This window comes from Lactuca virosa, chromosome 3 (assembly GCF_052849685.1).
Source record: "Lactuca virosa cultivar CGN04683 chromosome 3, Lactuca_virosa_CGN04683_v6, whole genome shotgun sequence".
NCBI lineage: Eukaryota > Viridiplantae > Streptophyta > Magnoliopsida > Asterales > Asteraceae > Lactuca > Lactuca virosa.
Genome location: NC_136428.1, coordinates 331829088 through 331843594, shown reverse-complemented (window position 1 = coordinate 331843594; position 14507 = coordinate 331829088). Strand labels below are relative to the sequence as shown.

At 33.6% G+C, this 14507-nt stretch overlaps 2 protein-coding genes across 2 annotated transcripts; one reads left to right on the top strand and one right to left on the bottom strand.

The window, feature by feature from the left end:
• The first annotated feature begins 4999 nt into the window (after nt 1–4999).
• LOC145163079 (uncharacterized) lies at nt 5000–7140 on the top strand. Its single transcript, XM_079081979.1, has one exon. The coding sequence runs from the start codon at nt 5069–5071 to the stop codon at nt 6980–6982; it is 1914 nt and encodes a 637-aa protein (XP_078938105.1). The 5' UTR covers nt 5000–5068; the 3' UTR covers nt 6983–7140.
• Nucleotides 7141–7392: 252 nt separating this feature from the next.
• LOC145167423 (uncharacterized) lies at nt 7393–12812 on the bottom strand. Its single transcript, XM_079086629.1, has 7 exons — nt 12409–12812; nt 11522–11632; nt 10399–10557; nt 9620–9781; nt 9211–9324; nt 8410–8523; nt 7393–8007 (listed from the first exon to the last, which is right to left on the bottom strand). Exons 1-7 carry the CDS (start codon nt 12676–12678, stop codon nt 7660–7662), a joined length of 1278 nt encoding a protein of 425 aa, XP_078942755.1. The 5' UTR covers nt 12679–12812; the 3' UTR covers nt 7393–7659.
• Between the last annotated feature and the right edge of the window lie 1695 nt (nt 12813–14507).

Below are 14507 nucleotides of genomic sequence, written 5' to 3'. Positions count from 1 at the left end.
CACCACTTTTGAAGGAGGGGTAAACTGGTTTATGAACTCAGTCCTAAAATCAACCCATGTCGTGATTGCTCCAAAGGGAAGTGATTTTATCCATTCCTTAGCTTTACCATTCCATGTGACCGGAAAAAGTCGAAGCATCACTGCATCTTTACTCACATTTGGTGCATTAAAATTATGTGAAACCTCGACCACCTTTTCTATGTGCTCATAAGCACCCTCATGCTCCTTCCCATAAAAGGTAGATCTTTTAGCATATTAAGAATGTGCCCCGAAAGTTCGAACTTTGTTGTGGTTGGGATTTTTGGTGGATCAAGACCCCATCTGTTTTCGTTCCTCATATGCCGCTTGTACTCTTCCATTGTCATGTTCGTTATGTCCCCCATTTTTTCTGCTAAAACAAAACTAAAAAAATGCGTAAAACGAACAAACAATAACTAAACTAAAAAATGACTGTAACGTAACCACGATGTGGCCAAGATGCCCACGACTTGGTTGCTGATTAGATAGAAAAATAAATGCAGAAAAATTAACTTTTTGCGTTTTTTACCCTACAAAAAGGATCAAATAACTAAAAGCAATTAAAATGAAAATCAAATAAGCCATTCCCCGGCAACGGTGCTAAAAACTTGATGTACACAAAAGTACCTACTAGTTTTAAATTTATAACCTAACGAACTTAACTAGCTAGAATGCACCTAGGCAGTGTACCTAGTCAGATTGTAGAATAGCTTAGGTAAGTCAGGTGTTAAACATAGGAAACAATATTTTATTAGAAAAATAACTACTAAAAGTTAAACTAAGAAAAACAACTAAAGGGGGTTTTATTTGATTTCACAAGTTCATATTAACATAATTAAAATTCTCAACTAATGAAACAAAAACTAAAATTAAAAGCAAGAAACACAAAAGACGATTTAACCCAAGATAATTGAGAGACTTTCCTTTAGCTTCGATATACTTGCTATTATGGTTGATTTATGGAAGTGCAATGGATTAATGTTTCGTTGGTTACCGATTCCTAAGATGACCAGGTTAATGTTCACTAACATAATCCTTTAGCAAATAAGTTCATTCATATGGTGACCAGGCGGATAAACTAACAAATTTACTAGTTTTCGGATCGAGTTAAATTAGACTTATAATGGATTGATCAATTTGGTTCATTAAATCAATTCAATATATGATTGGTCATCATATATTAGCTCCTATAATTATTTACCCACTTTTCTATTTAACCCTAGGTTTTGGTCAAAAAAATAGTCCTAAAATTTTGCAATTCACAAAGATCAAAAGATTCAAGTTCAATTAAGAATGATGGTCATGCAAACTTGATTAAACTCAACAATAAACAAAAGAGTAGTTCTCATAAGCATAAGGAGGTTCTTTAATAAGCTAAAGTAACAAATAACCAACTACGCTTAATCCAAACCATAAATCACTAAAATTAAAAGCAAGAAACACAAAAGACGATTTAACCAAGATAATTGAGAGACTTTTGTTTAGCTTCGATATACTTGCTATTATGGTTGATTTATGGAAGTGCAATGGATTAATGTTTCGTTGGTTACCGATTCCTAAGATGAACAGGTTAATGTTCACTAACATAATCCTTTAGCAAATAAGTTCATTCATACGGTGACCAGACGAATAAAATAACAAATTTACTAGTGTTCGGATCGAGTTAAATTAGACTTATAATGGATTGATCAATTTGGTTCATTAAATCAATTCAATATATGATTGGTTGTCATATATTAACTCCTACAATTACTTACCCACTTTTCTATTTAATCATAGATTTTGGTCAAAAAACTAGTCCTATAATTTTGCAATTCACGAAGATCATAAGATTCAAGTTCAATTAAGAATGATGGTCATGCAAACTTGATTAAACTCAGGAATAAACAGAAGAGTAGTTCTCATAAGCATAAAGAGGTTCTTTAATAAGCTAAAGTAACAAATAACCAACTAAACTTAATCCTAACCATAAATCAAACCATAAAAAGTCGAGCAATCTAATCTAAACGAAATTCATAGGTTTTTAGCCCATGATTTCAGCAGGTAAACACATAAAAATGAGGTTCATCTTATAATTCATAATCAAACTCAAGAAGAAAAAGTGTTAGTAAGTTGGTTTTGCCTTAAATCTTCTCAAGTCCAATCTTTAAATCAATCTTCTCAACCCCAAGCTTCAAAGTGTGTTCTTGGCCTTCAAAAGATGGCAATAGTTCCAACCAAAGTTTCCATGTATTCTATTTATAGTTTTCTCGAAGTTAGTCCACCACGTAGTGGCAAGTCCACCACGACGTAGTCTTCTGGTTTATCACGTAATTCGAACTGAAAGTCTTCGAGATTTGACGGGAAACTTCAAAACACCACGACATGGTAATGAGGCTTTTCTTCATTTTAGCCTTGATCCAAGTTCCTAGCTTCCAGCTTCTAGCTTCCTTTTTGCTCCAAGCATGTCTTTTACCACTACAACACAACATACAATAGATTAAGTACCTTTTGTTATATAATGGGCATAAAAATGGCTAAAAATATTAAGATATGATGTAAAATATATGCACATATCAGTTCTCCTCCGTTCACCCTCCATATTCTCCTCTCTCCCACTCTCATGTGAAGAAATCAAAAGGATGACATAGTCTTCATTGTCTTATCAGAAAGAATATATAACCTAGATATCTAAAACAGGCCCCATCCGTGAGAAGGGGGAATCTATTAATCAATAAAACTTCTACAATAAGGGCAACCAATGGATCAACAAAGTTATGGTGGTAATATTGATTCCCGTTTAATTTCACAACAAAACAATTGGTCAAATTCAAGAGGAATTACTCAAAGTTGAAACAGATCTGGGCACAAATATGACTGGAATTTTTTATTGTTTGGATCAAGTTAACCTTCAATATTACAACAATGAATGCTGGTATGGAATAACAATGCCATAATCCATAATTAAATTCGAATTTAAGTGGCGCATCTGTTCAACACAAACAACAAACAGTTGGAGTGCAAAGCCATTAAGGATTGGAGTCCCATGATTCAATGGTACTGATTCTGAGCCCCATCTACTACCTTCTCCTTCTCGTTTCTTTCGGTAACCATTCACTAGCGGAACCATAAGTATATTAGCTTTTAGCTTCCCACTAAACTACCTATAACAACAATAACAACAGTCTCTAATTTGTTCACCCTCCCAAAAAACATTTGTCTCTAATTCTCTCGTTTATTCCTCCATTTATAGTTCATTCCGAAACAAGCCTTACCAAAATCTGAAACAAACCTTAAACAAGTTTGAAACAACAAACATGACCTTTGGGGGAGGCGGATGAAAGGGTGGAGGATAAGCTTGGTGGCAGACGTGGTGACGACGTTGGTAGGGTTTTAATGTTGGTCAGAGGCTCACCCAAAATTGTATTTGTAGGATAAGAAAATGGAGGAGGAAGGCGGTGGCTCAGTAAAAGGAGGAGGCGGAGAAGGCGGTGGCGATGGATTGTTATTCTCTGGTAGCTAATAAGAGTTTTGGAGACAGAGAACCAAATGAGAGAGAGAGAGAGAGAGTATGTGTATGTGTGTGAATGAAGAAGTAGGGATGTCAACGAGACCAAATAGGACGAAGGTTGCATCCCCCGCCCCTCCCCTGAAATTCCCCCGACCTTCACCCAGAAATCTCCAGCCTCCCCACCCATGTTCATGCCCCCACCCCTGTTACGCCGCTCCCAATTGATTTTGGGCAACCTTTTTGTTTTGGGCTAAAAGAAGCTATTTTTTGGGCAACATTTTTGTTTTGGGCTAAAAGAAGCTATTTTTGGCTAAGAAATAGTTATTTATGGTATAATTTATATGTTAAAAACAATAATATTATGACATCTCAAAAACATTATATTAACAACTTAAAAACATGTTTTTGTATAAATTTTAATCAATATAGGAATAATAAAAGAAATTACAAATGATAAGATTGTCATTTAACATGACTATAGACTAAAACCACAACAAAAACCTAAGGACTAAATTATTACAAAAAGATTTGGATTAAAACCACAATCTTCTTCTACCAGACATAGATTATTTATGTAATATACTTTTATTTTCTTTCTAAGCCATTTATAAACGCGTCAAAGTCATATAAATTTTGCGATTAATAATTTAATATCCTATATAAGTGATATTTGATGTGTTAACTTATAAAAAGTCGTTTTAACTTTAAGTAATGGTTTATGGGCCAAGTATTGAAGAAACACACATTATTTTGTGTTGCAAAATGTGAACATAAGTTGTTCCTTTATATTATTTGTACTATTTTCAACTTTCGTGCGTGTGCCAAATTGCCCATTTTTTACGTAACAAATATGTGATTTGTTTTGCTTTTCTGTAATCGGCATTTTTCAATTATAAGTGATTGGCACTTAAGACATTTTTGTGAAATCAAAATATCAATTTTTACCTTGTTTATTTGTAAATCATAATTTCCAAAATTCATGTCTATTTGCTTAAAATGAAGGATTAAGTATGTGACTTTATTTGAGTTTTTGTTGTGAAAGTATGTCTTTCAATATTTGGATTTTTTTTTCAACTTGTTGCAACTTGCAAAATATAAAAATAAATTGAAAAACACATCCAAGTCAAAAGCTGACCAGACCCCGCCCCATACACCGTCAATTGGGGAACCCGGATTTCGACCAAGCACGGTTTGATAAAGAAAACGAAGGTGTGTTTGGGATTGTTTTTGAACATCAAAAGTCCTTTTTGTAGAAGGACTTTTTGCAAAAAGGATCTATTTAAAATGTGTTTGGATTAGCAAAATGATTTTTGATGTAAAAAAAATTAGGTTTTTGTGAATTTTTGAAACCCATTATTTTCCTCTTATGCAAAAAAATCTATCTTCAAAAAAAACTTTTCTATTAGTCAAACATTTTTTGATTTTTTAAAAATTTAAAAAGATAAAAGTCAATGTCAAACACAGGTCTAGCATACGATTTGATTTCTTGGTTTCTCTTTTATATGAAATAGAAGCACTCCTTTAACGGTGAATCCAAGTAGTTGAACCTCGCAGTTGAAGATGGTTTTGGTGCTTAGAGCGAAACCCAAAAACCTTGCTTCTTTTATCGTCTCAGGTTCCCTCGACAAATTCAAAGGCATCTTAGCTACTCATTCCCCCATCCTTTCATTCAGAAATCCTTCATCATTTTTACAATTAGGCAACGGAATATTTACCCCCAAAACGATTTCAGCTCGTTCTCATTCAACGGCTTCTTCCAACCGGCAAACAATGGTTAAGCATCCTCGATCTATGAGTGAGAAGATTACTAACCTCGATGATGCCCTCCAACTGTTTGATGAAATGACACAGAGACAACCTCTGCCTTCAGTTGTTAAATTCAACCAGTTGTTGCAAGCTGTTGCCAAAATGAAGCATTATTCTTGTTCTATTGAGCTTTTTAAACAAATGAATGTTGTTCGTGTTCCTGTTGATGCGTACACTATTAACATTGTGATCAAGTGTTGCTGCCAAATGCACCGCACGAGTGAAGGATTTGCAGTCTTAGGCTATGGCTTCAAACGCGATATATCACCTGATGTCTGCACCTTTAGCGCACTCTTAAATGGGCTCATCCTAGAAGATAGTGTCCTAAAGGCAGAAAGATTATTTAAGAAGCTAATCAAAGAGGAACTCTGTGAACCTGATACAATTATGTACACCACTATGATTAAAGGGCTTTGCAAATTCGGCAATAATGATACTGCCATTGCATTGCTTAAACTAATGGATAGGAGTGGTTGTAAACCTAATGTGGTCACATATAACACCATCATTGATAGTCTTTGCAAGGACCAAATGGTCGATGATGCTTTCAACCTTTTCAAAGAGATGGTTTTCCACAAAGGCATCCTACCTGATGTTATCACTTACAACTCTTTGCTTCATGGCCTTTGTAACTTATGTCGTTGGGATGAGGTCTCTAAATTGCTCAAAGAGATGGAGGACGATAGGATTTCCCCAAGTGTTAACACCTTTAATATATTAGTTGATGCACTTTGCAAGGAAGGTAAGGTGGAGGATGCAAACTGTGTTATCAACATAATGATCCAAAGAGGAAAAGATCCTGATGTAGTCACATACAACTCACTTATCGATGGTTATTGTTTGCGAGGTGAAGTCACCAAAGCAAGGGAAGCTTTTGATTCGATGGGGTTTCGAGGTTTGGTTCCTAATATTGTCACTTATAATAGTTTATTGAATGGGTATTGCAAGAAATTTAAGATAGAAGAAGCCGTGCATTTGTTTCATGAAATAACTAAAAAAGGTATGAGACCTAATGTCATCACTTACAGCATCATGATACAAGGATTGTTTCGAGTTGGACGTGGTAAAGTTGCACATGAACTGTGTCATGAGATGCGAGCACACAACCTGAGTCCAGATGAATGCACTTACAGAATAGTCTTGAAGGGTCTATGCAACAACAAACAAGTGGATGAAGCATTATCGTTGTTTCATTTGATGGGTGACAATAAGCTAAATTCGGATATTTTTGTATACAATATACTCATTGATGGTGCAAGTAAAAGTGGGAAGTTTGATATTGCAAGGAACCTTTTCAATGAACTAACTGTGAAAGGTTTACCACCTGATGTTTGGACATATAATACAATGATTAGTGGTTTTTGCCGGGAAGGTGTGATGGGGGAAGCAAAAGAATTGTTTTTTGAAATGGAAAAGAGAGGCTGCTCACCAAATGATGTGACTTACCGCGTTCTTCTCCAAGGATTTCTAAAGAATCAACAACATGATATGGTAGAGATGCTTTTAAAGGAAATGGAAGGAAAAGGTTTCTCAATTGATGCTTCAACTGTAGCAGTGTTACTTGATCATATAAAAGCTAGATCTTTAAATGCTTCTTTGCTTAAGCTGATTGGTAAGCTTGTGCCAAAGGAAGAAGTGGATGCTCAGATGACATCCTTGGTTTTCTAATAGGTATGGCGAATGGTTTTGGCCATCTTTGGTCTGCAAATTTGTTATCTTTTAGTTATTTTTGTTAGCCAATATCAAGTTCACCATTATTATGGCTTGTTCTTCATTGTTATCTACTTACTTTTCTCATCTTATGTCACATTAATGTTCAGCTTCACATTAAAATATGCAGACCATTTTTGTAACCTAGAAAAAAAGTTAAACATTATTCCATAAATATGCATTTAACCCTTTGTTCATTGAAATATCACTTTCAGCCACATAAGGATGTCTATACTAGTAACAAGCGAGCCAAAAATGTTCTCACACGCATAAAAATGTGTATATCCTCTTACAAGCGAGTCTAAAACACATCAAACTAAATAACATGTTATTGCATATAGGGATAATATAACAAGTTGCAACTTCCATGAAACATCTTAAAAATCATGCTATAAAATTTAAAATGTTCAATACATTCTTTATCGTATCAACAAAACAACATGATACAATATTTGTATATGACATGATGACAAAACACTAATAAAAACTATGGATTACACATTACCTAATGGGGAAAGTTAAAATGAAGAATAAAAAGAAGAAAACATTTTAGCACTTTCAAATCACTAAAATCTATTTTGTAGCTCTAATTATCCCAATTGTAATCTCTCCTTCCAATTCCATAATTACCCGAGTCACCAAATTGATCTTGAAAAACCATGTTGATACCCATTAGAAGCACTCGAAGCTTCATATGGAAAACTAAAACCATTACTATTTGCATCATGATTTCCATGGAAACTATTGTTAGATTGATAAGTTTGTGGTGTTGAAGGAGATCCCCATTCGTTAACATGGTAATGCCCATCATGATCTTCATTCATCCATCCACCCCTATGCTTTGGTTGATATGAAGTTGAGTGTCCATTTTGTGTTATATTCCTATTTCGCCCTTCGGTTATAGTAGGAGGTGCGGACCTAACCCCTATTTGGTCATGGTTATCTTGTAATTTGTGTGAAAATTTGGCTTTCCTCTTTCGCTTCTAATATGAAAAAGAAAAACTTAGGGTTTAAAATTTGTTTGGATAATATAAAATATGACACGAGGGTGCAAAGGGCATTTACGTCTTTTTCACAATGGAACGGAAAGTTGCAATTTTTGTCCCATCGACAAGACTTGATGTGACCAGTCAAACTTTCTACCAACTTTCAATGATTAGGGTAAGAAGGGCATTTACGTCTTTTGCACAAACAAGAGATTAAAAATGAGTCTGTCCCAACTTTTTAGGTGGGACAAAAAAATTATATTCCCATTCACAAAAGTAAACGGACTGGACAAGCTTTCTAGGGCTATTTTCGATGAAGAGGGTAAGGAGGGCATTTACGTCTTTTTAAGCATTAATGACTAAAAGTTCGTGTTTAAAAAATGAGTGTATTATTATTACCTTAGTTGAAGTTGGACATTTACGTGCCTTATGGCCTTCCACTCCGCATTTGTAACAGTAACTAGGTGACATTGTGTTGCTTGTTTCTGCGTGTGCATGAGAACTTACACATTCCTGTAAAAAAAAATATCAGAGGATGAGGAGGGCATTTACGTCTTTTTTCACAGACTTAATCCAATAAGCTATGTATGAGTGTTACTTTTTTAATTTAAAGCATAAAAAACGACTTAATAGAGAAGGTCAGGTAAATGAGGCTTTCACATTAAGTCCTAATATTTTACAAATTTGCCCTCGTTAATATTTTCCTTCCATTTCCCCAAGTGTGTGGTCATCTTTTCAAATATATTTTTAATAAATCATTTATACAGACAATTGGGAAAAAGGAGAAACTTATTATGGTTTAATCTGCCACTAAAAGGGACATTACTGTCTCATTCCTTCAAAATTTAATTTTTTGTATACAATTCCTCCATTAAAAAAAAAAAAAACAAAACTGAAAGTACAATATTGTTTCTAATTCATGCATCTAGCCCTATATTTTATTAATTAACTAATAAAAAAAAATTATAACTCGTTGCCACATTTATGTGACAATGTTTAGCCTTTTTCTTAATTTACACAACAAAGTGGTTTATTATCGAAATGTGTTAGGATAAAATTTCATCTAAAAACCACTTTATTGCATAAATTGGGAAAATGGTGAAACATTGTTGTATAAATGTGAATTTAGCCCTAACTTTTTACAAAATATAAACAATTGATTGAACTAAAATATTTATAAAAGTAGAGGACATAACATACCAAACCTGAATGGCCCAATTGACCACATCTGTAACAAGAAACCTCAATTGCACCTTTTCCATAGTTAACACAACAAAGATGCCCAAAACATTTGCAAATGTAACATTTCACTTCCTGAAAAATGCAAAACACATGTCAATATGTCATGAGTCAGTTTGTTGTTACCCACTTTAACAACATATTTACATTTCTTTACCCATAATAGCAACATACTTTTAATTTTTTTCTTTACCCACAATAGCAATGTACTTATATGATAAGGAATTAAAAAGTATGTTGTTTTTATGTGTAAAGAAATGTTAGTCTGTTGCTATTATCAGTAAAAAAAAATGTAAGTAAATTGTTTTAGTGCTATTATTGGTAAAAGGAGTAAAGTATGTTTTTATTTCATGTAAAATGAGATTTTGACCTTGAGGTCATCAGGGGAGTAGACATTCTTGCATGTGAATATTTCATGTCCAGAATCACCGCATTTTAAACATAATTTAGCTTTTTGAAAGCTTTTTGTAGTTTTTTCAGGGCAGTTTCTTGCACGATGACCAGATTTTTTGCATATATAACAATCTTTTCCCTGTCAAAAAATAAAATTTGTTACAATGACATAAAAATTAAATATAAATTTGGTCTAGAACTGGATTGAATGGATAATATTTATCTAACATGCTTTGGATAGTTATTGTTGCTAATTGTAATATCAAAAACTTTTTATTTTAATAATTCATGATTGATAACAACTGTGAATAAACATTAATGTAACATATATACAAACATGTGAAAGTTTTGCAGTTGCATATTGTAATAAGATTTATTGTTTTGCTTCATTTATTTAAAAAACAGACATGATAAGGTTTTTATCTTTCAGTATTATCAAACCAACACTTTGTTTAAAGTAGATTAGAGGGTCAAAGGTGTAACTTTTTGTTACTATTATAACATATCCTACTTCCAAATTTTCAAATTACAAAATTGCACTTTGAAAAATCTATCCAATTATAGCAATGTTAGCCAAATACAACATAATTCTGTACATTTATGGAAGTATAACATCCTTATACAATTTTTTTTAAGTACAATTAAGGGCTCAAAGAATCTTAAACATGAAGGGCTGAAAACATAGTGATAAAAAAGTTAAAAGACATATTAAAGATTTTTATCAAAAATGTTAAAGAAACATTAAAAGATCCTAACCTGTTTGCATTGTTTTGCATTGTGCTCCAAACTTCCACATACAAAACAAGGCTTCTTGCGTTTAGCTGCTGAACAATTGACAAGTGTATGACCAGTTTCTCCACAATTATAACAATTTCCCCAATTATTATCTGGAGGATCAAAATACCTGGGTCCCCTCTGAACATAATTAATTAACTCATTAATAAATTTAATCATATACAATTACATCAACATTAGGTTTGCAATGAATTCATATTATAAGGGCTAAATGCAAGAAATTGCAAGGTAGTTCTAGTTCTAGTTCCATTAATTTGTGCATTATAGCTTCCTACTTTTATTTCTTTCTAGGGCTAATCTCAAAAAAGACCTTATATTTTGTGTTTTTTCCGGATTAAACCTCAAATTTATTTTTTGTCCGAAAAAGACCTCGTATTTTTTCTGAAAAAGCGCTCAACTTTGTATTTTTTCCGAAAAAAAAACCCTTAACTTTTTTAGTTTTTCTTGAAAAAACCCTCACATTTTACAATTTTTTTTTGGCAAAAAATGACTAAATACAAGGTCTTTTTCAGGCAAAAAATAAATTTGAGGTTTAATCTGGAAAAAACACAAAATATAAGGTCTTTTTTGGGATTAACCCTTCTTTCTATTGTATTTGTAGTTGAAGTATTTGATAAATCTACCTAATTAAGATAGTATACTTTGAAGTTGTTTCTTATATTAGGACATTGGACTTTGTAAAATCTGCACAATTATAACAGTGAAAATTGTTTTGTATTTGGATGACATTGCTATAAATGGGTTGATTTTTCAAAGTATAATCTATAATGTTGTAATAGGAAGAAATATAAGTAGGATGTTGTAATAAACAAAGTCAATAAAAGTACTTTTCTATTTCTTGCATTTGACCCTTCATAAAACTGGTAAGATGAGTTGATACTTTAAAGGCTAAATTTCATGAATAGCAATGTACTTTAAGATGAGTTGATATTTGGATGACATTGCTATAATTAGGTAGACTCTTTAAAGTATAATGTTACAATAGAAAGAAATGAAAGTAGGATATTATAACAAAGAAGCCAATGCAAATATGTTGCTATTTCTTGCAATTTAACCCATATTCTAATGGACTTATTCAACTTACAAGAAGCTTCCTTAGTACAACATTATCAGATTTCTCCATGGTATCAATTTCCAATACCCCATTCGTCTCTATTAATTCAACACTCTCCTCTTTCTTCTCTGTGTCTTCAACCTAATGCAATCAAATAATGGTTTCCAAATGAGTCATATTAATATACATTGCAGCCAATTTATTATCTAAAAAAACAGGGCTAAATGAAATAGCAATGCACTTCCATTTATTTGTGCATTATAGCATCCTAGTTTTTTTTTTCTTTTTGTTATAGCATTGTACTTTCAATTTTTCTTATTAAGGCACATAATTGTTGCACTGTATTTCAAAAAAAAAAAATCATATTAGGACATTATAACTTGAAAAATCTACCCAATTATAGCATTGATACCTGCTTTGAATTTCAATGAAATTGCTATAAATGGGTAGATTTTTTTAAAGTGTAATATTGTATTAGTATTTAGGAAGAAATGAAAGTAGGATAATCATGGAGAAATGTAAAATTATCTTATTACTCCCAATTTTTATAAAATGATTATCTGATTTAATTATTGAAATCAGAATAATCACTTTAGGAAAGCAAAATCAAACACCCCCAAATACTTGGTCCAGAACTTGTAATGAATACCAAATACTTCTTATGAATCATTGAAGCAGTGTTTGGGATTCGAAGTCAAAGAAATCATATTTGAAACCCTGAATTAAAAGAGCTTCAGTTTCTATTCAGTATCCCCCACACTACTGGAAAGGAAACAAAAGCTCCGACCATCAAATTTGTGCACGATATGAGTGAACTTGTAGTCACTTTTTCCAATCACTCGAAGCTATATACTTCAATAAGTAGTACAACAATAAAAACAAAATTAGGAGTTTTCAATTGGATCTAAAGTGCTTACATTGCTTTGTGCTCCCGTCATCTCCTTCGTATTCTTAATTATCTCCCTAACATCTGTGATCATAACTTCGGAATCGGATGAAAATGGAGGATTATCATTGCTATTAACATTACTAAATGCTCTTAAAATTGATTTTTCCACAGTTTTCAGGCTTACGCCCTCATAAGCATCATCGTCGCTGCTGAGCAAAATCAGGGAGGGATTCGGTTTTCGTTCTTCTACCTCTTCAGATTGAGTGCTTGTTGAGGTTTTGTTATCCGATTTGCCCATATTTAGAAGGGAATCGACTGAAAGCCTAACCTGTAAGGCTGTAACCCCGATGATACGCAGGTCGACAGGTACCCACGAAAACCAGGTGGAGGTAGGTAGTCATTTCAACTATGATGCGGTAGTAGTCAGAGGTAATTCCATTTATTTATTTATTTTATTAGACCAAGGTCACATTTAGTCTCTTTTTAGTTATATCTAAAAAAGAATAATTTAGGAGGATAATTATATTTTAAAATATTGAGAATACATACGTAAGTTTGATATGTTCAAAGGAAATCATTTAAATAAGATTTTTATATAAAAATCATTAATACACTGTATATTTTGTTCAAATGTCATCTTATGGTAATTTGTAAGTGATGGGCGACATATTATCCGTGAAAGTTAATTTAAAGAGAAAATGACTCGTGATGGTAAGAGTTGCCGACCCGTCATTTCCAGTCAAGTAAAGGAGGATCTCCCTCTTCATCGCGGTCGCTCAATACGTTGTATCGATAGAGTGACATTTGCCTTACCCCCCCCCCCCCTCTACCCGAGGGATCAATAAGCAACCGGGTGACGGGCAAACCACATCTGTTCCAATTCCAGAGGCTTTCTCCGATCGAAGTCGGATCAAATGCAAATATTCGATTCCAGAGGAATCGGTTTGGGGGGAACCTCGGGGATTGGGTGTTCGAAGATTTCGATGCCTTCTATTTCGATCAATGAACCGATATTGTGAGGGAGCAGCTAACCAATCTCATTTATCAGAGAAGTCCATCAGTTTAGAGATTAGTTCATGCTCTTTCATCCCCTCGTTCAAGGAGTCGGAGATGGCTTGGCAGCAAGCGTAGTGGCAGGCAGGCGATAGGAGGTTACAGGATAGGCTTACTAAAGCTTGTGTAAACAAGATTTCTAGGAGAGAGGGTGAGTTCTCCATCTATCTTAGGAAGGTCTTCTGTCTTTTTTAAATTCTATATATCTCTTTTTGATGTTCGAGATCGCCTCCGTGTGGTTCATCCTAAGTAGCTAATCGAATATGCTTTTGTCTCTTGGAATCGTATCACCCATGGCGAGGGTCTCGTATAATAGAATAAGAGGATGATTGCTTTTAGGAGTGCTCTTTCTCGATTTCGGAAAGGAAAAGTGTCACACCCCCAAACCAAGGATGGCAGAAACGTCCGGGGGTGGAGGACTTCATATATAGTATCACAACAACGAGTATAATAGTGCTCAAAGTACAAACAACCAACATAAATATAATTGAAAAAGTTACACCATAGTATGAGTTTTACATGTTTCTAAATCAATTACATTATGTTGACAAAAATGAAATGTTTGACGTCTTAGCGTTCCATCCTCAAAAGCCGCTGGTTACCTGTTTTACTGATTCCCTGAGAATACAAGTAGTTTTGAAAAGTGTCAACAATTAAGTTGGTGAGTTCATAAGCTTTTGAATGAAATGTTGAAATCCTTTCTTTGTAAGAGTATGTTTGTTCCAGAAAAATCAAATATTTTCCCTTTTTAAAAATGTATTGTGGCCTTAAATGTCAAGGCCTATAATGTACTAGTATTTTCCAAATAAGTTGTAAATTATGCAAGTTTAAAGTGACATAAACTCGTTTAATTAAAGGAAAACCCCGTAAATCTTATGTTTTGTTAATACCCCACGTGAGTTATTATAACCATGCTATAACTCAGTCGGCCTTGTATACGGCGTTCTTCAGGTGTCGGAATGTTAATGACATTTGTCACCCCAGACCTGCCGGTCTAGCTGTTGCATGCAACTAAGGTGTGGGTTTGTCAGACCCAATATAGATCTATATACAACTGTCACGCTCTCCCTACAA

Coding starts and splice junctions, on each gene's coding strand:
- LOC145167423 (XM_079086629.1), bottom strand. CDS start 12,678: ATGGGCAAATCGGATAACAAAACCTCAACAAGCACTCAATCTGAAGAG. Junction 10,558..11,521: donor TTGTACTAAGGAAGCTTCTT/GTAAGTTGAATA, acceptor AATTATGTTCAG/AGGGGACCCAGGTATTTTGA. Junction 9,325..9,619: donor ACTCCCCTGATGACCTCAAG/GTCAAAATCTCA, acceptor TGCATTTTTCAG/GAAGTGAAATGTTACATTTG.
- LOC145163079 (XM_079081979.1), top strand. CDS start 5,069: ATGGTTTTGGTGCTTAGAGCGAAACCCAAAAACCTTGCTTCTTTTATC.